At 42.5% G+C, this 23,936-nt stretch overlaps 1 protein-coding gene across 1 annotated transcript in view; it reads left to right on the plus strand.

Moving 5' to 3' along the window:
• The window catches only part of POLR1D (RNA polymerase I and III subunit D), a 43,475-nt gene that overhangs the window by 10,887 nt on the left and 8,652 nt on the right, over positions 1 to 23,936 (plus strand). Inside the window, exon 2 of the mRNA XM_045978549.1 lies at positions 17,001 to 17,075. Within this exon, the coding sequence (XP_045834505.1) occupies positions 17,001 to 17,075 (75 nt within the window). The remainder of the gene's footprint in view (positions 1 to 17,000; positions 17,076 to 23,936) is intronic.

Below are 23,936 nucleotides of genomic sequence, written 5' to 3' on the forward strand. Positions count from 1 at the left end.
ATTGCTTAGGTTTTATTTTGCCATTGAAAATGGACTTTCCCTCACTTTGATGGGAAAATTGTCAGGAATCTCAGTCTCTGTATGGCCCGAGAGCCCATGAAGGCTTCCAGGGTGTGCCTACCAGTACTGCCAAGCAATGAACTCAATTCTGTTTTGGCACTTTCTCCCTGAATCAGAGATCCCTGGTTTGGGTCTTAGTCTCACAGACTGTGCCCCCTTGTCTTACCCCACTTGTAATGCCAAGCCTGAGTCCAAATGATCGTCTGTGCTTCTGACCTGCTGGCTATAAATTGGAGGCCCCTGCAACTCCCTACTCAATTTGCTAGAGCAGCTCGCAGAACTCAGAGAAACATGTACTTTGGTTTATTGGTTTTTTACAAAGGATACAGAAGAATGGCTGGATGAAGAGGTACGTAGTGTAAGGTACGTGGGTCCGGTGTGCAGTTTCCATATCCTCTCTCTCCATGGATGTCCACCTGTTCACCAATCCAGAAGCTCTCTGAACCCTGTCCTTTGGGTATTCGAGGAGACTTCCTTAGGCATAATTGATCAAATCCTTGGCCTTTGGTGACAGCTTAATTTCCAGCTCCTCTCCCTGCCCCAGAAGTCAGGAGGGGTAGGACACCCAGCCTTCATCTTTAGGTGACCTAGGGGCTTTCTAAAAGTCATTTCCATAACCAAAGACCCCTTTATTGCTCTCTTCATTTAGGAAATTGCAGGGTTTTAGGCACGCTATGCCAGGAACAGATAAAGACCAAATATTTACTTCTTATAAATCACAGTTTCACAAGGCCCAAACAAAGAATAAGTGGCCCATTCTATAATTTGGCATCTGGTGCCATTCTTTACCACAGTAGCTCCTCCTTAGGATGAGCAGACTCTTAGCGTTTTCCCTTGGATCCTCACGACCAGCTCTTAATTTCTCACCACCATACTTGCTGAGTTGTATATGGGATCTCAGAATCAATTTTAACTGGAATTCAGTGAGTTAAGGATCACATGTCATTAAGATTCCGTAACTAAAATTATTTCAGACCCTGGTGTGCTTGCTTACTCTGTTCTGCATACTTATGCATAAATCCTGGGGCTTGGACTACTTAACAGGATTTTTATTCTGAAGTGTTTAATATAAAATATAAAATGTAAGCATCCGTTACCATTTCAGTCCCTGAAAATGAAGAATAAAGAGTATAATCATCCCGTTCTTTATGTGTCAAAGTAAATGCAATGGATTTATGGTGTGCATCAGATCTTATCATCTAAGACTTCTGGACTGGGTTATACAAATTTATTCCTGTTCGTTTCTTTATTTACATGGCAAAGATCGTACTTTGTTCTCAAAGAGATGGGGAAACTGGAGTGTCTGATTAGACACCATTCTGCTCACAATGTCTGTCTCTTGGAGTGTCGGCCTACAGGTGTGCCTCCGCCTGCTGCCCAGACTTGCAGCAAGCACGCCAAGGGTTCTCTTCTATTTTCCTGTTCTAATAAATTGGTCCCCATCTGAGAGCAATGTGCTTCAGAACAAGCCAGGACAGGTGGAAGCCAACTGGGCTTATCCCTAGCCAAAAGCAGACAGCCAAGCAGACACGTAACCATGACTGTAAAGTGAGATGATTGATTTGCCTAGCCACGTGGGAAAACCAGTCTACTCTTCCTTCAAGGTAGTGTTTTTCCCATTTATAGGGAAGGAAACTGAGGCCCGGAGAAGTAACAAGGCTAAAGGTATGCGGCTAGTATGTGGGTATGACCTAAGACAGCCTGGTTCCTTAGGCTCAGCTGCTCATGTCTGTGATGATGCCTATGTTACCTCCCTCGGGTACATATGAAAATACAAAGCTTCGTCAGCATATGCTACAAAGAGTTCCATTTCAGAGAAAAACTGTGGACCAGTAATTCGTGTTTATTTCCAAGTTCAGGTGAAAACCTTGAGGCTGCTCTTTGTGTATCTTTTTTTTTTTTTTAAGAGTTTATTTATTTGACACACAGAGATCAGAGAGGCAGGCAGAGAGAGAGGAGGAAGCAGGCTCCCTGGTGAGCAGAGAGCCCGATGCGGGGCTCGATCCCAGGACCCTGGGATCATGACCTGAGCCAAAGGCAGAGGCTCTAACCCACTGAGCCACCCAGGCGCCCAGCTCTTCATATATCTTAACCATGGAAAAAAAATCAATGAGTTAGAGAGTCTCTAGTTGGGAAACCAGATACGGATTGACTAATACTTGGTTTGTGAAGATATCATTTTCCATACTGTTACATTTCATTGGCATTATCTTTATGTTCATTTTAACTGTTTAATCCATGTTTTACCAAACAGCACTTTACCATCCTGAAAATGTAGACAACATCTTCACAGATCAAGTGAATTAAGGGTGTGTGTGAACTGAAAGGACTGTGGATGTGGAATCAGAAAGGACTGGGGAGAATCAGGTGTACCCTTTCCCAGTTGACCTTGAACAATCAGCCCTAGTTGCCTAACAGTAACTTCAAGGGTTCTTCTGAGGGTCACTGAGATAAAGTATTAGTCGATTAATCATTATGCACATGATAGATACTCTTAGTTAATATATGTGTCTTTTAGTTAACACACCGTTATCAATACTATATAACCATTTTTTTTAATTTCTTAAAATAATACCTTACATTTGTTCAGTGCTTTATAGTTACAAAGTAGTTATATATGTGGTTTTATGTGATCCCCATAAGAACTCTGAAAGCACAGTGGACATATCTTTATTTTACAGATATGTAACCAAGCTCACAGGATCACTGAGCTAGTAAGTGTCAGGACTAGGACACATCCTTTTCTCCACTCTGTGGTAGCTGCTTTGTCATTTTCTTATGGAGACTTGAACATGTCCTTGATTCACATCTAGGAAGGAAGAACTACATACTCCCTCTCTGAAAGTATCAACAGATGGAGTAGGGAAGGTACAAAGAAAGAACAGTTACCTGGAAATTCTATTCAGTCTGGGTCCTTCAGGTAAGAAGCCCCGCTCTAAAGCTTGAACTACCCAGAACGTTGTTTTTGTGGTGTACACACTCACTGGGAAGTTACCCACCTCCCCTGTTGACTGGAGAAGACCTAGTTCAAGAATGAAAGCAATGAACTCTTTGCAAAGCTCAAGAACCTGACCACTGGCCGCCTTCTTATACATAGGATAGGGGACTTTTGTATAATTTGTTTCTGATCATGGGTTTCACAGGTCCTTGCTGTTTGAGGTAGTTCTCTTCCAACTGATTCTCTGCTGTCTCCTGTTAGCCCTTTAAAATCTCTCTCAGTCTCACCAGAGGGCTTGGTTAGCTCTGTCGAACAGGCTGATTATTTTGATAGCAAGTACATGGTATACAGGAAATTTCCTCTGGCTATATATAGGAAGATAGAATTTCCTTTATGTTATCTGGACCAATGTAATCCTTCCACTTTTCATCAAAACAGAATAATACAAGAGATAAAAATGAACGTTCTGGAAGCTTTTCTTTACAGAATAAAAGTGAAAGGAGATACTGAGATTAAAAAAATGTTTTATTTTGCCAAATTCAGATCCTGAAGTGAACTACATTGCCCCTCCCAAGAAACATCGGTACAAAGAAAGCCCTTTATAGCGCTCATCTTTTTCATTCCTCACAATGCATGAGCGAGCCAGACCTTAATCTCATTTGACGGAAGGAAACATACTCAGAAGGGTCATAACGTGCCCTAGAACGTCCAGTTGGCTGATGGAGCTGACGCCCTCTGTTCCACTCCGTTTTCCAGCATAGAACAGGGGTTTGCATTTTAAAAGGTTTTGATCTCTCATGCTTTGAAGTTAATAATGGAGGTAATTTTGTGTAGGTCTTCGTTTTTATGTGATTAAGCAATCATAGTAAATTACTTTAAGAAATATTTGCCAGACCCAGTGAGCTCCAGGTGTACCACTCCTGAATCCCGGCAGGACCAAGTTTCCCATAGGGCTTTGCTGGGCGGGGTTCGCTCCCTGCGTGCGGTTCAGAACACAACCGCAGACATGCTGTAGCACTGGGCTGGGGTTAGTGCTGCTCTTTGCAGTGTTGGTTTCTAAAGGCAATGATCCTGGGCGAAAACATCCTAAGTAGAGTCTATCCCCTTCTAGCTCCTACCAGGATGATGAAGCAGTGCCATCTTCGGTTGGGGAGTGGGGGAGAGAAATACTGATAATTTTGAGGTAAATTTTCCCCCCAAAAAAGAAAAACATAACTATTTAGTTTTTCATTTTGGTTTCTTTCCTTCCGCATAATAGGAAACAAAACCTGTAATTATCTGGATTTGAGGCCTCTCTGGAACTAATATAGAATTTAGTACATGGCCCCACTTCTCTCAAGCAAATGCTAAGGGAGAATTGTGAATTTGGGGGGTTGATATTTCAAATGAGATGCGGAATTAGGTTCTGAGCCTTTGTATTGAAAACACAGTGCCCTTTTCTGTAGGCATGAGAGTACATCAAGACGTTGGGAGCGGGCCAAAGTATGCTGTTTGGATAATCAGCGAGATCTGTCTGTCTCTCAGAATTTTCCCCTGCAGCCTCAGTCGGATACCCATTCCATGCATAGAACCGTTGGAAACTTCACTGGCACGACTCCAGCCAGTGAGCCGGCAGCCGCTGCTCCAGCCCCCAGGATGGCTTGCATGCCAGGGTACACACAGTGACCCTAGTAGGTGCAGCTGCTTAAAAGCACAGCAGTAATAAAGGGACAGGAGCACGTTCAGCAGTAATAAAGGGACAGGAGCACGTTCACGACACTGATGTGTAAAACGCATAGTAAAACGTCTGTTCCAGAACATGCTTTCCTAGTTCCCGTCTTGGTTAAGGTCATCACATGCAAGTACATTGTAGGTCCGAATAACGAAATGCTTCTCCAATAGTTGGCTGGATCTTGAGGGTCTTGTCACTAGCTGGTATCACCCTGAACGGAGCCTTTCTTGTGGCTGTTGGTCTCTTGTTTGTATGGTACCATAAGGACCTAAAGCTCGGGTTAGCCGGCAATGGCATTTTCTCTGCTTTGGGCCTTTCTCCTCTAGCGCCTAGCCCTCCCGTGCTGGTGGGCTCCTCCCCTTTGGGTACCTCCACAGCCTTTCCGGTGCCCCTTCCGGGGTTGCTCATCTCACCATCATCTCACCATCTGTAGGGATGTGTTTGGAGGTGGGGAGTGGCAGAGCTCAGCACTTCTCCCCGCTACAGGGGAAGCCACTCCAGGAGCTTTAGGAGGAAGTGTAAAACCTTACTTGCATAGTTCTGTGGGTCGGGCTGGCTTGTTTGGGGAGCCATCTGAGTACTTAGAACTTCTTCAAAGGTATTCCTGAGAGGGACACTACTGCCAAAGTTAGGTTCATCTGTGTGCCTACCGTTAACTCCATTAACTACTACATTATAGAAATAATGGAATTTTTTCCCCCAATGCACTTGTGTGTACAATAGCCAAGAATTTTTTAAATTGGAAAATGGGATTGGAATTTGCCCTTTTTTACTTGAACTCGTTATATAAATTAGCACCTGAAAGACAACTTGAAACTTGAAACACTGGAGGGTTTGTGAAGAGTCTAGAACATACTGATCGGTTTCAAGAATTTATTTTTACATGGTAGATTCATGTACTTAGTTACTGATGTTGAAAATATCAGTGTCCATGTATATACGTACTTTTTTTCCTCCCAGAAACTCTTTGTGCCAGTTTTGAAGGGGAAGCTACTATATCTCTCAAAGTACTCTTTGATACCTAGTGTGAAAGATAAGGGAACACAGCGGTCAAGAGGAGGCCCGGGGCCCGCAGTGCACAGGCGTGAGGGAAGCACACTGCTCTGGGCTCCTTGCTTTTCCACAGGCTCTTCATGGAATCTTGGCCCTTTAGGCTGGACTCTGCCTTGCAGCGAGAGGCCCCAGGGCGAGAGACACACTAAGCCAGTGTCCATGCCCATGGAGTACAGGCTTTCTCCTCCTCTCAACTCATTGTGCATTGCTGCACTTCTAAGAACTGGAGGTATCAATAGGTTTTTCTCCGTTTAATTCCTAAAAATTGCTTAATTCCATTGAAGACAGGTAAACTTTTATCTTGCCGTGGTACTTAAAGAGAACAGTTTCTCAGGGGTATTTTAAAATGAAAACACTTTTTAAAGATCATGAAATGATTAGGAAATCCTACACATTCTGGAACTTTCTGTCTTCATTTTTTCCATCCCTTGGCTCTTGGTGCTTAGTTCATGGTCACGGGCTGAATCAGACACTGAGGACCTACAAGGAGGGGGCAGCTGATTTTCCAGCAGATTACCACAGCCCTGCATAACTGCAGGAGATAACTTCAGCAGGCCGACCGGACTTTCTGCTGAGGAAGCATTGTCTGGGCCAGTCTGCAGAGAACTGCAGATCACTTGTGTGAAATGGAGCTCCTTTGGATTAAGACAGTGATTTACAGACCACGCTTGTGGTGAGGTGGCTTCTCTGGTATGCAGCGTATTATCGAAGGATGGCGTGCCAACTTCAGCCCTCCCTGAAGAAAGCTGCGCAGGCACACTTTAGAGGCTTTATACTGGAATTTTCTCTTGTACAACTGTTGTGGCTTGCTTTCTTTTTTGCATTTTGAATGACTATTTGGTGAGAGTTAGAATTTTATGTTATGTTTGGGTTTTTGTAGCTTTCCACCAGGTTTTCCTCTCCTTTACTAAAGTCATGCAGCAGCCATGTTAGTTTTTCTTTGCTCTCATGTTGGCTCCCTTCCACGGCCATCTTTCTAGAACACTTTCTTTTTTGCAGTTTTCTTTTCATCAGTTTTGTCCTTCAAAGCATCCATTCTCTTAAGGAGATAACAAAATGCTCTCATTGATTAAAAGAGTTCAGTAATAATTTTGACCTTAGATTCTTTCGATTTATTTCTCCCTACTAATATTTCAGTGTGTGTAGAGTTTTTAACTTAACATTTACCCTACCAAAAAGATATGCTGCTGTTCCTGCAATGGTAGAATTTATGGGCTTTTCTAGTTCAAGTTTACTGTTTTCAAACTCCATCCTCCACTATCCCCACCCCACCTCTACAAGGTTTTTTTTTAGTAAGAGATCTCGCTTTTCTCCATAACATAAAATTTACCATGGCACATATAATTAGGTCTTATGATATAAACTGGAAATGAATCCCTGTATTTTCTGCAGGTGGATCCTTAATCAGGATTTAAGAATGGGGGGAAAAAACAAGAAGAAGAAGAATAAAAGATACTTAAGTACTTTGAAAATGAGGTCATTTCATGAGCATCTTATGACCTAAATGATAAGGCTTTCCTCTAAGAGCCAAACTAGTAAGAGTCACCCCACATATTAACTGTTAACTGAATTGGTCATCTCTCTAGAATAGTAACCCACACTCGGAAGTCACCCTATAATGGAAGCTGTGGAGATTTAAGAAGGTCAAAGTCGAGGTAGAAGGTCTGGAGTGTTACCTTCACTACAACAATTCTTGTCAAGTGAATACAAATCAATAACAGTAAAATATTACAACCTTCCCTTAAATGCCTCTCTCTCGAGCTTCTTGAGGGTTGGGAGCATCCCTTCTAATAGCATAGTGTAAGAGTTAGCTAGTTAACGAAGATCCTGGGCCCATCACTTACTGGCTCTTGGGGCTCGTTTACTTACTTTCTCCTGGCCTCTTTCTCAGTAAACTAGCCATTACACAGAGGAGCTGTGAGGATTGAGTGTAAGACACATGGTATGTAGTTACTGCTGCCATTATTCCATTTCATCATAACCCCAGAGGTGCATATTACGTGCTTATTGTATCAATATTCAAAGGAGACTTTCCTTGAACCTGGGCAGGATGGTATCCCCATATATCCCAAACACACAGAGGTCCCTCTGTCGCTAGGTATCTGGCACTCAGTGCCATTCGTAACCCAGGAAGCACCCACCTCTCGTTTTGACCTGGACACTTGAATGCAGATTGGTGGGTTGCGCCACTGTTGATTCTGAGGCAGATATGACTTTGGCATACAGGAAAGATCTGGGCTGTAGAAGGGGTTAGAAGAGAAAAGACATATTAGCTTGTTGAACGTCCCCAGCATGGATGCAGTACACTGTACCATAAGAAGATGTTTCCCAGCAGTGCTCTGCTTCCGTTTCCCTGCTTGTCATGGCTCTGCAGGTTCCCGTGATTTAGTGCAGTGTTAGGAAGGGTTCTATGTGGAGGCTGAATGACATTTGCAATCTTAAACCATATGACTTGTATATGCAAATATGTAGGTTTATATAGAGCGTACAAGAAGTTCAATATTGATTCATTAATCATTTTAGTATTCTGAAGGGAGATTTTAAAACATTCAAAACTTGGGTTTTTAATTTTTTACGTTTAAGGTAATTAACCTTTTGGTAAATGTATTAAAATGTTACCCACACTAAATGCAGTTACATACTGTGTTTTTTTTTTAAGATTTATTTATTTGACAGAGAGAGATCACGAGTAAGCAGAGAGGCAGGCAGAGAGAGAGGAGGAAGCAGGCTCCCCGCTGAGCAGAGAGCCCGATGCGGGGCTTGATCCCAGGACCCTGAGATCATGACCTGAGCCGAAGGCAGAGGCTTAACCCACTGAGCCACCCAGGTGCCCTACATACTGTTTTTTAATACTTTAGATTATTAGAACAGAATAGGACACAATTTATGTTCCTGGAACATAATTTATGGGGGCATATGGGTGGCTCAGTTGCGTCAAGGCTGCCTGCAGCTCAGGTCATGATCTCAGCGTCCTAGGATCAAGCCCACATCCCTGCTCCCCCCTCCCTCTGACTCTCCCTTCCCAGCTCGTGCTCGCTTGCTCTATTTCTCTCCCTCTCTCACTTTCTCTCTCTCTCAAATAAATAAGATCTTTTAAGAAAGGAATTTATGTAAAAATTTTGATTTTAACTGTATAGTGATTTTACTGGAATCAAGGCAAGAAAATAAATTTTATGGAATAAATACATAATATATGAATGTATATCTTTCTGTGTCTTTCTGTATTTATCCACATATTACCAACTCATAAACAGAATTTTCAGTGTGTGCAATAAGTTAATACTATCATCTCTGGTATTTTTCTGACTTTCAATCATTTAAAGAAACATAGCTTTTCACAATTATTTATTTATTTGACAGAGAGAGAAACAGCGGGAAAGGGAACACAAGCAGGGGGAGTGGGAGAGGGAGAAGCAGGCTTCGCGCTGAGCCCGGAGCCCGAAGGAGTGCTCAGTCCCAGGGTCCCGGGATCATGACCTGAGCAGAAGGCAGATGCTTAATGACTGAGCCACCCAGGCACCCCCACGTTTTTTTATTTTTATGGTAATGAAGGTATGTTTAAAATGGCAGGAGGAATGAATATATTTAATAGCTTTTAGCTTGTTTTATAGCTTGTAAATATTTTGAAATATGGTCCTTCTGTGGGCCTAAGAGAAAGGAGTGGTAGTAACATCTACTGGTGTGGAGCAAACAGGAGATCAGGAGAGTCCTGCAGAGAAGGTAACACATAATCCAGATGGCTGGGGACAAGCCCACTGACAAGGAAGTGGCTGGCAAGCATAGCGGCTGGGACAGAGTGTGGGGCCTGAGCAAAGCTCCACCGTGTGCACGGTGGCAGCCATAAGGCTGCCGTTGGGCTGGGTGTGTGCTGGACCCACAAAACGAAGGCCCAGGAATGTGGTAATCCCACTGGCCACATCTCGCCTGACAAGGCCTTGGGGAGACAGGCCAGTAAGCCCCCACCACGGTCTCAGTTAGCTTGCTCAGACTCCCAACACTGAGTACTTCTATTTCAGAGCCGTTAGCATCTCTGCTAAGAAATGGAGTTTAGAGAATGTGAACAGAGACGAATGAAGGGGGCTTTGCCCATTCACATAATGATGCAAAAGAATATTAGAAGCCAAACAAAGGTCATTTGCCTGTGGTAGCCCACAAAGGGAAAAGTGTTTTCCAAATAGGAAAGCTTGCTGAGATGTGCAAGCAGCCCTAGAGGCTGTCCATCCTGATGGGGAAGATCCCAGCTGTGCCTCATGCTGAGCAGATTCGGCATCTCAGGTCCGCATCTAGGCTTTTCCATCTGGGCCTGATGCTCCGTGCTCCCCGGGCTGCCGTGCTGGTGCGCTCCTATTCACGTCTGGCCGCCGCCAGAGATGGCTCAAGTTGCCCATGGCCATGGGTTCCTTTCATTGCATTTCTTTGCCCTCTGACACATGGTCTCACTGCTGTGCCTTCCTCATCCTCGTCTCGTCGCTTCCATCTCCCCCAGCATCTCCTCCTCGGCTACACATACAGCATTTTTCCTCTTAAACCCTTGCGTTAAATCCACACCCGAACCCGTTCATCCTGCAAATCTTAACTGAGGACCAACCATGGGCCAGACATAGGGAAAACTAGAGTGAAAAAGACCAGTCTCCTGACGTCTAGGAGTCTGATCAAGTAAAAAACACCTATCCTGTGTCTTGTGCTGCTTATCAGAATACTTCGATCCAATATTTTATCCTTAGAACAACCTTGTAGGGTTATGATCATCAAAGTAAAAAGCAATCCACGTGTTTGATCTTTCCAGCATTGCTTAAAACACTGCTTCTTATTTTCTGGTATATGTTGGCGTGAAACCATCAAGTTTCGTTAATCCGGGATTCAGATTCATGCTCCCCCATTGACCTCTGCTGTTTTATCAGCTAAGTTGTTCTGACAAATGAAGGAACTTTTCTCGTAACTCTCCCTGTTATGTTATAAATAAATCTTAAATATGTTATAATATATTATTATATATATAAATATATATAAATATAAATATAAATATTGAGGCTCCCTCCCCACATTCCCTAGGTAATCCAATATTTATTTCTGATGTACCCATACCAGTCTTTATTTGATGTACAACCCCTACTCTAAGCCTCCTCAGGGAACGCCCTCACTCACTGTGCATGTCACGTCACAGAGCATGCGCTCGATGGAGGTTAGCCAAACTTAACATAATCTACAGAATTAACTTCTTGGGCTTCCATCTTTTACCAGCAATAATTCTTTTCATTTCCCAAATGATCTCAGTGCTCCTACTGAGTTTTACCTTCGAAAACCTCCACAATTTGAATGTTCTTACCTTTCTGTACAGCCGATAGGTGAACCCAGACAATTAGATGTTTTCTGAAATTAAGGATGGCCTGAATTTCTTCATCTACATCTACAGTCAAATTACTGAACAGTACAGAACCCACACTTTGTCGTGCGGTTTCTGCCAGTCCACTCGGCGGCTAGTTAGTGCTGACCGATTATGAGCTAAAGGCAGATGTCCAGCAGGGAGCTGAGGCATCTGGCCCTGTATTTTTTTTTTTTTTATCAGTGTTCTGTGGTTTGACATCAAATCCTTATTGAAGATCAAGTAAATCGTTCCATTTTTTTTTTCTTCAAAACTTACCACTCCATGGGAAGACACGGAGGTTGCTATTAATAAAGCTGCTTTTAAATTTTGCCCACTGCCCTGCTATATGTGGACAGCTCGGGCATGAGCTGTGGCCTTCCGCACTGACCATACGCTGGGCCCCGTGGGGGTCTTCTGGTCAGCAGCAGCCGAGGGCACCGCGCTGGTTTCCGCCCATTTTCCAAGTCTGTGTGCTTGTTACCAGGTTACGCTTTTTGAACACGAGACCCTCACCTCGTCTTACACGACTTATTTCAGACGCTGTTCCCATCCATCATGTGACAGATACTGTACTCTTGGCTGGTCAAACATAACTTGTTTTTAGTAATTTTTTTCTTTTTCGGAACTATAATTATACCTACAGAAAAGGGCACAAATCCCAAGTGGACAGCCTGATAAATTGTCAGAGTGAACGCACCCATGTCTCCAGCTCCTCCATCACAAAGCACAATGTTAGCCCCACGGAAGCCGCTTTGGACCCTCTCTGTCCTCCTTCCCCCTCTCTGTGTCTTTCTTGAACAACTACTTAATGTTTAGCTTTTCCAATTTTCTTCCTTTAAAGATCTCATTTTCTCCTGTTCTCCATTATTTAATTTGCCAACTCTCAAATCTCTGTTGTTCGATTTCAGTTGCCTTGGTTTTCTCGCTCCCCTTGCTGTCGACCGATGACGTTCGTTAACTCTCGGTTGATTTATGTGAGTAAAAAGAAACACAGACCCAGATAACTCAAAACTAATTGGCTCGACTTTGGATTTTAAGATGATTTTGCACCAGATTTGCCTTCCCACTTGGCTTCTATTTCAGCTGCTATTATCATCTGCTCACATTCCTTAAGCATCTACCAGCTGGCTAATGGAATGAACAGGCAGGCCTGAGGAAGCCCCGAGAGGGTGGAAAACTGGGCGGAGACAATGCGCACGTGGGTCGTGGAAAACTTACTGCATTTGATTCCTGTGCCCAGAAAACAATCTGCTTAATGAGCTGGCTTTCTTGGACTTGTTGTTTGCATCCAACTGTATATCCTAATATAACAAATTTGTTTTACAAAGAAACCTTTAGGATGTTGAAGAATCTAAGTATAAAAATTACCCAGAACTGAACTGTGTCTCAATAATTGTTTACTTGCACAAGTTCTCTGTATCTTAGCGCTTCCATATTCTCCTGCTGCTTGCTTTTCCTGTGTTTTAATGCAGCTGACACTTGAGTTGCATCCGCTTGTTAAATAACTACCTTGTTTCCTGAGGTTGATGTTTCATAATCTTTAAGGATTTAAGCCTCTGCGCCCATGTGCAGTAGAAGCTGGCTTTGCTCCTTCCTTACCCAAGAATCATGAGCCCGACTTCCAGGAGAAATAGTGGGGGCCACAGTAAGTTCCCCGAAGAATTCCCTGGCTTTCGGTTCTTCTCCCCTGAATTTTGAAGATGGTGTTACTGCTGAGCGAGTGCACGTTTGCTAGGAATCTTGCTTTTCCTGTTTGCAAGTAAAGCCCTGCAGACGGAGCTTGGGCAGGAGAATTTGGGGTGGGAAGTGGTAGCAAATGCTCAACATTCTTAGGACAAAATAGTGCAGTCCTTCCTTCCTCCGCCTCTCCGGTTCTCCAAGTGAGTGCAGACGCAGCGGCAGCTCTGTTAGGCCTCCCTTCCCCCCTTTATTTTATTTTTTGCCTTTAATGATTAAGGGGAAATGATTCCTCAGGGCTTGCTGTGCAAATGTTTGTGGAGAAGATCAGAGGACGTGTAGCCTTTAAACATGTGCAGGGGGGCATTTTGTTTGGTGGATTTTTCTCCCTCCTCCACCCTCTCTCCTCTCCCCCGCCCCCTCCCTCTCCCTGTCCCCTCTCTCCCTCCCTAGTCCCCTGTCCCCTCTCTTCCTCCCTGGTCCCCTCTCCCCTACTTCTCCAGGATCACTAGCAGCGCTGCCGTGGGCAAGTTCGGCAGGGTACCACTTTCCTCAACTGTAAACTAGTCGCCATAACTATGTTGTCCTGTTCAGATAGGATGGCACTTTGCCAACAGTAAAGCTCCATGTCAACGTTACTTGGAGTTAAACCAATCACAAATACCAAATGTGGTTACACTCCAGCTGGGGCAGTGGGGTCCCACCTCCCATGCTTGCTAGGGACTGAGCGTGCCCCTTTCTTCTGTCACAAGTGAATTCCTTCTACCTTGCCACCCTTTCTCACACCTATACCTTCTCTTCTCTTTGTGGTTATTAAGTCAGATCTCTGAAATCATGGCAGAGAAAGCTAATGACAGTGCTGGAGATGGTTTTACATGTGAAATCAAAACTATATAAACATCAACTTCCGGGGCGCCTGGGTTGGTTGGGCGTTTGCCTTCTGCTGGGGTCATGGTCCCAGGGTCCTGGGATAGAGCCTGTGGGGAGCGTGCTTCTCTCTCTCCCCCTGCCACTCTCCCTGCTTGTGGTCTCGCGCTCGCTCTCTCTCTGTCAAATTAAAAAAAAAAAAAAAAAAATCAACATGAAAGTCTTGAAGGTGCCTAGAATATGGGCTCAGGATCTCTGCCAGGTCTTGAACTGAATATTGTTTTCTGCAGATGTGCAGCATTTCAGCTGTCTGATGACACAAATGGGCTTTTGTGGGCTGGTCCGAGAGAGCTAGGGAAACATTTTACCATGGATTTCATGGGAAAATGCATTCTAGTTTATTTGTGACTGACACACAGTTTGCTCATAATTGGGGAGCTGCCCAAAAAGCTTTTTCCCTTAAGATTTTTTCACTTTCTGCCGTCAGAAGAAGAGATCTAAGTATGGGCGGATCTAAGTATGATGGGTCCCTGTTTCTATTTAGAAACAACCACACTCACTGATGGGAAGGGGGAGGAGGTGTTTGGGGAATATTTTTACCCTTTGATTTTTTAACTTACATCTGTGAGGGTGAAAAAGGATCTTTGGAACTAGATAGGATGCATTTTTCATGAAATACTGGATGAGACAAGGCCCTCAGATCACATCAAGAGGTTATTTTACTATCATTATTATTATTATTGTAAAGAGATGGGAGAAAGAATGTGTGGAGGCCAAGGGCAGGCTGCCCCAACATGAGCCACTTGGTGTAAAAATCATTTTGAGTTAATAAAACCTCACAGATGCCGGGGAAAAAAGCTCCCTGCCTTCCCCCCAACTGCCTAAATTTACTTTGGAAAGGAGAGCCTGTACCAGGCAGAGAGCTAGTAACCAAGACTCCCCTTTACCTACAAAACTGATCTGCATAATAGAGCAACCTTGTTTTTCCAAACTTCTCTTACCTTCTTGCTAAATGCCTTCCTCCCCTTTGTATCTCAGGTCCTACCTGTCTCCTTAGCTCATTGATGTTGCCTCACTGTCTTTGAAATGTCTTGTCTCTATGGATTCCCCCTACGCACGCTATTAAATTTGATTTTCTCCTGTTAATCTGTCTCATGTCAGTTTGGTTCTAAGTCCAGCTTGAGGGACCATGGGGCAGTCGGGGTCTTCCTCCTGGACTGATCATCTGTGGTAAGCGGATGCACTTACCTATTCCTGATGCCAGGAGGCTGGGCTGTGAAACATGGTCTGACTGAACATGACCGGGGTCAGACAGTGCCTCAGGTGGCCAGTGTTTGGTTCTTTGCTGACATGGTCGGGTGGGCCCTCCAGGATGGAGCAGAGACAGTCCAGCTGCTGAGTCAGCTGAAAAAGCTGAAAAGACTTTTTTTTTTTTTTTAAAGATCTCACTGTTAGTGGGAGTTTATTGAAAAATGTGTAAATTATACAAAAATAGATTTGTTGAAGATCAAGAGGGTGGTGAAATAGTTTGACAGCATACTAATAGAAATTAGAGGTAAATACCAGGAGAAGCAGATTTTTCTTAAGGGTTGAGATTGAATTTTTTTGGTGAGTAGAGAAGGGTAATGCAGAGGACTGCTATATTTTATTATAAGTCTTTAAATAATACTTGCTTTTTTAAGCTATCTGCTTCAATAAAATGAGAATCATTATGAAATATTCATAGAATGTTCACATCATTGGAGGATTATGTAAATTGTATCTGTAGTAGTGCTATAATAGCATAATTAAATGTTTTTATATAGAATCAATGCATAATTACCAGTTCCAAAATCTTGTGATTAGATATATAATTCTGTCTTTGGACTATATTTGTTTCTAACTTCATACCTCTCTTTTCTTTTTTTTTAAGATTTTATTTATTTATTTATTTGACAGACAGAGATCATAAGTAGGCAGAGAGGCAGGCAGAGAGAGAGAAAGGAGGAAGCAGGCTCCCCGCTGAGCAGAGAGCCCGATGCGGGGCTCGATCCAAGGACCCTGAGATCATGACCTGAGCTGAAGGCAGAGGCTTAACCCACTGAGCCACCCAGGTGCCCCATACTTCTCTTTTCTTAACTTCAGTACTTATATAGCATATGGTCATCTCCCTATTCTATTAACCCATAGCACCTTGCACGGTACCTTGGACATAGTAAAATCTCAGAATAGGGTTGATAAGTACATTTCCTGGAGGGTTTTTTTTTTTTTTCAGTATCTTTCTAAAAATGGCACAAATAGCACAGATTCACTCTGGAAAAAAAAAAATAGAAAATGTAGAAAAGCATACAGAAAAAAAAAAAAAAAACAAACTTTAAAATCACCCAGAAACTCATCTTACCATCTTGATAACACCCCTCCAAACGTTTTCCTATATAATATATAATGCAAATAAATTTGAAATAAAAATTATCCAGGGGCTCTTTGGTGGGTCAGTTGATTGAGCAGTTGAGTGTCAGCCTTTGGCTAAGGTCATGATCTCGGGGTCTTGGGGTGAAGTCCTGCATCAGGCTTCCTACTCAGCAGGAATCGCTCTCTCTCTCTCTCTTTCTCCCTCTCTCTCTGTCTCAAATTAATAAATAAAATCTTAAAAAATCATCCGGGGCTTCTCGGTGGCTCATTCCTTAAACATCTGCCTTCAGCTCAGGTCATGATCCTGGGGTTCTGGGATCGAGCCCCGCATCGGGCTCCCTGCTCAGCAGGAAGCCTGCTTCTCCCTCTCCCACTCCCCCTGTTTGTGTTCCCCCTCTCGCTGTCTCTCTGTCTGTCAAATAAATAAATAAAATCTTTTTTTTTTAAATTACCCAATGCACACTATAACGTAGATAAAGTAGAATTTCTAGATCAGCAGGTACATGGTATTTTGAAGGCTCTTCATCGTGTTGCCAAACTGTCCTCCGGAAATGTTGTATCAGCTGCAGTCCCTGTTAACAGCAAATAGTATGCACTTCTCTCTCACTAACTAAGGGCCAGAAACATTCTTATCCTTGTTGGGTTCATTATTATTTCTTAGAATAATAATGCATTTGAACATTTTAAATATGGATATGCTTTGTCATTTTGTCTTTGATTTTTAGTGTTTTCCCCTTCATATAAAAAGTTTCTTTTTAATGTTATTTATATTTCAAAACTATCAACCGTGTGTTTTAAATTTTAAAAATTTCTCCCCAATTTTGAAGTTTTACGCTTCAAAAGCTGGTCATTCTGCTAGGTCATTATATGTGGAAAGAACTGATTTTTCAGAATTTGGTGGAGTGACTGCCTCTCAAATCTCTTTTTCTCCCCATCAGGAAAGCAATTGAAGAACTGCTTAAAGAGGCAAAACGTGGGAAAACGAGAGCAGAAACTATGGGACCTATGGGTTGGTAAGTTCTTGAGTAATCTTCCTTAAAACAGTATTAAAGAGAAAGTCTTGGTTGGAGATGTGGATATGTAAGTCTTTAGCAGATGGAGGGAATATAAAACTGTGACTGTGGAGGAAATCACCCAGACGCTAGCAGAGTGGGAGCCCTGCTGAGGGTCAGCACTGGGGCGGCTCTGAGACTCTGAAGGAGAGGGCAGGGAGTGTGGACAGGAGAGCAGCCCTTACGGCGCTGTCAAGCCTTTGTTCACAGAACCCCAGGAGACAATAGATACAACTGCCTAGAGAGGCACCGACTGCCCAGAGGCACCGAGTGAGAGAGATATCAGTGTCCATTATTTGAGGATCTCTGTTTTAATTATGGTCCTTAGTCAATGGAAATTTCTTTTTAAAATTCGACTTGTAAGTATCTATTATGTGACAGTTCAGCTGTGTAGAACTAAAGTTTGCCTTTACAGTTTCTACACACACAACAGAGCCCTAAGACTTAAAAGTTTAGAAACAAAGGAAGAATTTAACCTTAAGAATTTAATCTTAAGCCTTTTTAAAATTCACTTTAGCCATAACACAGGCATTCAATAAATATGCTGATTTCAGATCTTTTATCTAGAATGTAGAACCTACTCCCGTGGAGGACTGTGGGTGATTAGAGTTAGATGTAACTTCAGAATATACCTCATTCTGTAGACTTGACTCTTAGAACCGTGCATATGGTTTACATAAAATATAAAACAAAGTTAAATATATAGAGGGAAAAGGCAATCCTTAAAAATCAAGCAAAACAAAACAAATAGACCTAAAAAGCCATTTAGTGGATGGCTTAGCCGCACATAAAGGAACTCCTTCGTGGGATCTGAAATCGGACTCTGTACCCAAAAGAACTACCAAGAAATCCTAAATTGTTTTCAGTTATCATATTGTCAACAATACTGATGTTTTTCTGAAATTATCATATAACAGGATAACACAAGGTAAATATTTATTTGCTAAAAATACCCTGATCTCCGGTGTCAAAGAGACACAGATATAAAATCAAAGTAAAAACCTATAATCCTAAATTTGAATTGGAAATATCAGTACAAAACCATGCTAGAGTTTCTCTTTACAAAAAAAAAGGGAAGAAAGAAAGGAAGGAAAGAAAGAAAAAGGAAAGCTTTTTCCAGCTCTGTTCATGGAAAAGTGCTAGAATTGATGACCGCCCACTTGGTAGCAGTGAGTGCCCCTGGCATCCAGATTGCAATATATAAATACCACTTCTCACTAAAAGAAGACGAAGAACCATAGAGAAATAACTGATTGCAGATCCGAGGCAGTGCTTGGAGTTCACCAGACAGCAAGTTAGAGGTCACAGTTCCCAGACTGCCCTCGCTGCTTCTTCTTCTTCTTCTTCTTTTTTTTTTTTTTTTAAAGATTTTATTTATTTATTTGACAGAGAGAGAGAGAGATCACATGTAGGCAGAGAGGCAGGCAGAGAAAGAGGGGGAAGCTCCCCGCTGAGCAGAGAGCCCAATGTGCGGCTCGATCCCAGGACTCTGAGACCATGACCCGAGCCAAAGGCAGAGGCTTAACCCACTGAGCCACCCAGGCGCCCCTCTTGCTTCTTAGACCAGCTGCAAATTCAGGAAGTTGCCCAAAGTACCCTCCACTTCCGTAAGTCACTGACAAATTCATACAATTCACAGAAAGCTATGATACTGACAGTTACAGTTTATTACAGGGAAAGGATACAGATTAAAATCAGCCTCAGTAAAGGCATGAAGGGCATTGTCTGCGAGGGTTCCAAACGTGAAACTTCTGTTGTCCCCTCCCCATGGAGTCAGGATACATTACCCGCCCAGCTTATCACGGAAGCTCACCCAGGCCTTGGTATGCAAACTTTTTTATTGGGATTCCATTACTTAGGCATGATTGATTAATTGCTCACAAGGTTGATCTCAATCTCCAGTCTGACAGGGACCACATGACCCAAAGCTCCCACCCTAAATCACATGCTTGGGGTTTTTTTGTGGGGGGGCAGTGGGGAGGAGGCATGGTCAGCTCTTACCCTAAGATCATCAAGTGGGGCCTGACCCATCTTAAGATCTATCCTGAACAAAGACAGGTCTGTCAGAGGTGACATTGCCTCTGAGAATTGAGATAACCTCCCAGAGGCCAGACCTCTCTGTGTGTAAGGCCAAACTCTTCCTACACAGGTAGAAAATGTGTTAAAAGGAGCCAGGATGTCAGAAAGACTCAAGAAACAGCCTGAAAGGTCTCCCACTAGATGGGATAATTTGATCACCAAGAAGAATAAAGTTATCATGAAAAGTTAAAATCCATGAAGTCATAATGGTAATCACAACAAGAAGCTTAATGGTCCCTTTTGGAGATACTATGGAACCAAATCATTATTCATAAAATTGGCAAATAGAAAAGAAGAATAAAACATTTATTCTGTTCCCTGTACAAATTATACCTCAGAGTTACCAAATAATTATTGAAAAAACTTTGTTGTAGAAGTACATCAGGATGCCTGGGTAGCTCAGTCGGTTAAGCCGCTGCCTTTGGCTCAGGTCATGATCCCAGGGTCCTGGGATCGAGTCCTGCATTGGGCTTCTTGCTCAGAAGGGAGCCTGCTTCTCTCTCCGCCTCTGCCTGCCACTCTGCCTGCTTGTGTGCTCACCCACTCTCTCTTTGACAAATAAATAAATAAATAAAATCTTTTAAAAAAAAAGTGCATCTATTAAATGGACAAGGATTACAGAATAAGATCATCATTTGAACTCTTAGCCACTCAATAAGAAAACAATCTGATTTAAAAATAGACAAAAGATTTGAAGAAACACTTCACTGAAAATGATGTAGGATTGGCCAATCAGCATATGAAGAGATGCTCAAAACATTGGTTACCAGTGAAATGCAAATTAAAACCATAGTTAGTTACCACTATACGGGCACTAAAATATCTAAAATTTAAAAAGACTGACTACCAGTTAAGGCTGAGGACAGAAAACAATTAGAACCCTCACACATTGTTGGCAGAAATGAACATTGTACAGCCATTTTTGAAAAATAGCTGGCTGTTTCTTATACATAGAGAGTTCTTCTAGCCAATTACCGGGGAATTGAAAACTGAAGCCCACACAAAAATCTGCACAGTAATATGCATAGCACTTTTATTCATGACAGCTCAAAACTGGAAACAACCCAGATGTCCCCTAACTGATGACTGGATAAACAAATTGAGGTTCTAGCCGTACATTCGGTGCTACTCCTTAACAAAGAGGAATAGAAGCAGACACAGGGACACCCTGCTAACGGAAAGAAGCCAGACACAAAACCTTACACAGTGTGAGATTCTACTTACGTGGTGTTCTAGAAAACCCAGAACTGGAGGGACAGAAAGCAGATCCTTGGTTGCCAGGAAATGGGGACAGAAGGAAGGGATTTACTGCAGAACTCTGTGGGTGACAGAGACAGTTCACATCTTGACTAATGTGATCATTACATGACTTTGTACAGTTGTCAAAACTCTTCACACCTGTTACTTAAAAAGGATAAATTTCATTCTGTATGAATTATCCCTTTTAAAGTAAAAAGAAAGTCCTCATTTGCAATCCCTAAGGACACACTGGGCCTAGGCAAAGGTCACTGGCCACTAACCCGACCAGATGAGGAGTTGCTGGGGACAGTTCTGGGACAGGTCAGGCTGACCACATCTGAACTCACTGACCCATCTCCGTGCCATGAAAAGATGCAGTAGGGAAGAGCACACCACCATTTATGAGATACCCTTGTCAAAGGATTGAACCCAAATCTGATCAGATCTCCAGTTAGAACTACTAGTTCGCAGGAAGTACCGCGGGCAGAGGAACACGGTAACTGACACCAGGGGGATGAAATCACGAAAATCCTGTATGTGGGGAACTCTACAGGACAAACAACCGAGTTTCTTTAACAAATAAATTGCAGAGAAAAGGAGGGGTATCCGATGAATTAATAGATTTGAAACACATCAAATAAAATGTATACTTTATTTGGATCCTTATCCAAAGTAACTATAAAAAGACATTTAGGGGCGCCTGGGTGGCTCAGTGGTTTAAGCCGCTGCCTTCGGCTCAGGTCATGATCTCAGGGTCCTGGGATCGAGTCCCACATCGGGCTCTCTGCTCAGCAGGGAGCCTGCTTCCCTCTCACTCTCTCTGCCTGCCTCTCTGCCTACTTATGATCTCTCTCTGTCAAATAAATAAATAAAATCTTAAAAAAAAAAAAAAAAAAAAGACATTTAGGAAACAGTTGGGGTATTTGATGATATTTAGGAATTAATGTGGATTTTTTAGGTGTGATAATGGTTTTGATGTTACTTCATTTTTTAAAGCTATTATCTTTCAGAAGTTCATTCTGATGTATTTATGGATGAAGCGATAGAAAATGAAATAATCCAGTGCAAGTCAATCTGTATGTAACATATGTAATCATCTTAGATTCAATAAAATGCTCTACTCGTGGAAGGATAGTTATACGGATTTGGTGAGATAAGATGTTTGGAAATATTCACACGATTCCCGTCATGCAGCCGTCAGTCAGTGTTAGTTGGATCTGCTCTTACCTTCTTTCTAGTCCTCCTCTGTCCTTTACAGAGTTAAAGGTGCCTCTACTCTGGTGAATTAAATTGGTACAAAGTTGGTTAGGGCAGTCTGCTTAGGTGTTCGGTGTAAGGCAGAACTGAGACCAGACTGATCGTAGCCACTGGTCCAATCCAGTACCATGTGTGAAAGAATCAGTGGAGAGCTAAATCATGAATTCATGACTTGACATGGGAATAAGAACATGTCAGGGTTCTTGCTGTGTTAGGAGTGTTCAAGGAGATCAGTGGCTTCTAGGCAGCTCTCCTACAGAAGTTATTTATCCTGACAATCTTTCTATCACTTACTGGCTTAGTAGAACTTTCTGCTAGTGAAAAAACTAGTTGATCAGTGTCAGCTCTGTTTCCCCTGGAGAGAGTTACCACAGGCACAGGTCATCTTGCCATTTGTGGGAGTACTGATGTGCACGCATTGGGCTTTATACCAGTAAGGTCGGCAGTTCCACAAAGTTGTCTCTTCCGGTTTTCTACATCTTCCAGCCGTAGGGTGTGATGCTTTTCCACATGGGCTATTCGGGTGGCAGACATTCCTTCCCCAGTTCAGTCAGCAGAAGAGAAGAAAGGAAGGAAGGTGCCCCGCCCCACTTAAAGGCACAGCCTAGAAGTTGCCTACACCATTTCCACGTATACCCCATTGGTCAGAATTTCATTTCATGTCTTTACCCAGCTCAGCTACAAGGTCAGGAATTCAGTCTTTTTCCCCCAGGAAGTCATGTGCCAGACAAATATCTGGGGTTCTTTTACTGTAGAAGAAAGGAAGAATGGCTATTTTGGGGACAACTGGCAGCTCTTCCCATGAAGGGGGAAGAAGCATGTTGAAGAGGGAGGAAGAGATGGCAGGCCAAGTAAAGCATTCCAAACTTAGAAGAGGAGGATCCTGGGAGAACAGGATCTGAAACTTACAAGTTTCCGTTAGTCTACAGGATAAGAATTCCTGCTGACATGGCTATTTTTCTCAATTGTCTTGTAATGGCAGTCCTCTGACTTTTTGGTTTTAGGGTCCTTTACACACTTAAAAACTATTGACAATGACAAAGAACCCTTTTTATGTGGATTATCAGTATTCACTGTATTTGAAATTAAAAGTGAGCAATTTTATAGGATTTATTTATTAATGTATTTAAAAATAATAAGCCTATTACATGTTAAAGGGAATGATATACCTTTCATAAAAATAACTGTATTTTGGGGAAAAAATATTGTGTTAAAGTGATACTCTTTAATATTTTTGTAAAATTCCTCATCCCCGGCTTATAAAAGTCACCTGGGATTTCATGTAAGCTTCTACGACCTGTTGTTTTGATTAAAGTATATGAAGAAAATCCAACTTCACACCAATGTATATTTGGAAAAGGAAGAAGTATTTCAATAGCCTTTCCCCAAAATTTATGGTATTCTTTAATCCTTCATCAAAACTTTGCAAATAACCTCAATGAGTGGTAGTTTCTTAACATTCTTTTTAGTAATGTAGACTCTTCATGTTCTGTTATAATAAAAATCCCTTCATCTCCTTACACTTTGACTGGATCTTCTCCTCATACACGATTTTGTAACATCATGCATTGGTCATCTCAAAAATGCTGGTTCAGGGAGTCATTCTCCAAATGTTAACACGTTTCATTATATAATAGTAAAGGAATACATTTGTAACTACCACCACTAATCTCATCAGAAAAGCCTTTTAAATGTTGGGAATTTGTCAAGTGCACAGCTTTCCAAAAGTCTAATTTTCTTGCACTTGAACACTCGAGTTTTATCATTGCCAGTAAAAACTATGAGTTGTTTTCCTTGAAGTGACAGGCTCACTCACATCTGAATAACCAGCCAGTTCCCTTACTGTTCAGACATTCGCACAGGTGCTCTTCCTTGAGGCAGCTCTTGGTTCAGGACACCCTGACCATTGTGGGCTAAGCAAACAGGTCTGGCTGAAGGACGGCCATGACTTGCGTCTCCTCCCTGGTGCTGAGACAAAGAACATCTTCCCCATCGTGCTTGTCCTGGGAAGATAACTGGTTTTCCATCTGTTTCAGTGTGCGTGCATGCGTGTGTAAATAAATAAAAACTTGTAACCAGTAATCCAGTGGTTCCCAAACTTATTTGCTCTTTTGAAATCATCTGAGAAGCTCCCAAAATACTAATGTCTCTGTCCCACCATCACTGATTATCAGTTGGGGTGTGGCCTGAGCTCATGGTTTTAAAAAGATACCCAGGTGATTCTAAAGTGCACACAAATTTGAAAAC

Source organism: Meles meles, chromosome 14 (assembly GCF_922984935.1).
Source record: "Meles meles chromosome 14, mMelMel3.1 paternal haplotype, whole genome shotgun sequence".
Lineage (NCBI taxonomy): Eukaryota > Metazoa > Chordata > Mammalia > Carnivora > Mustelidae > Meles > Meles meles.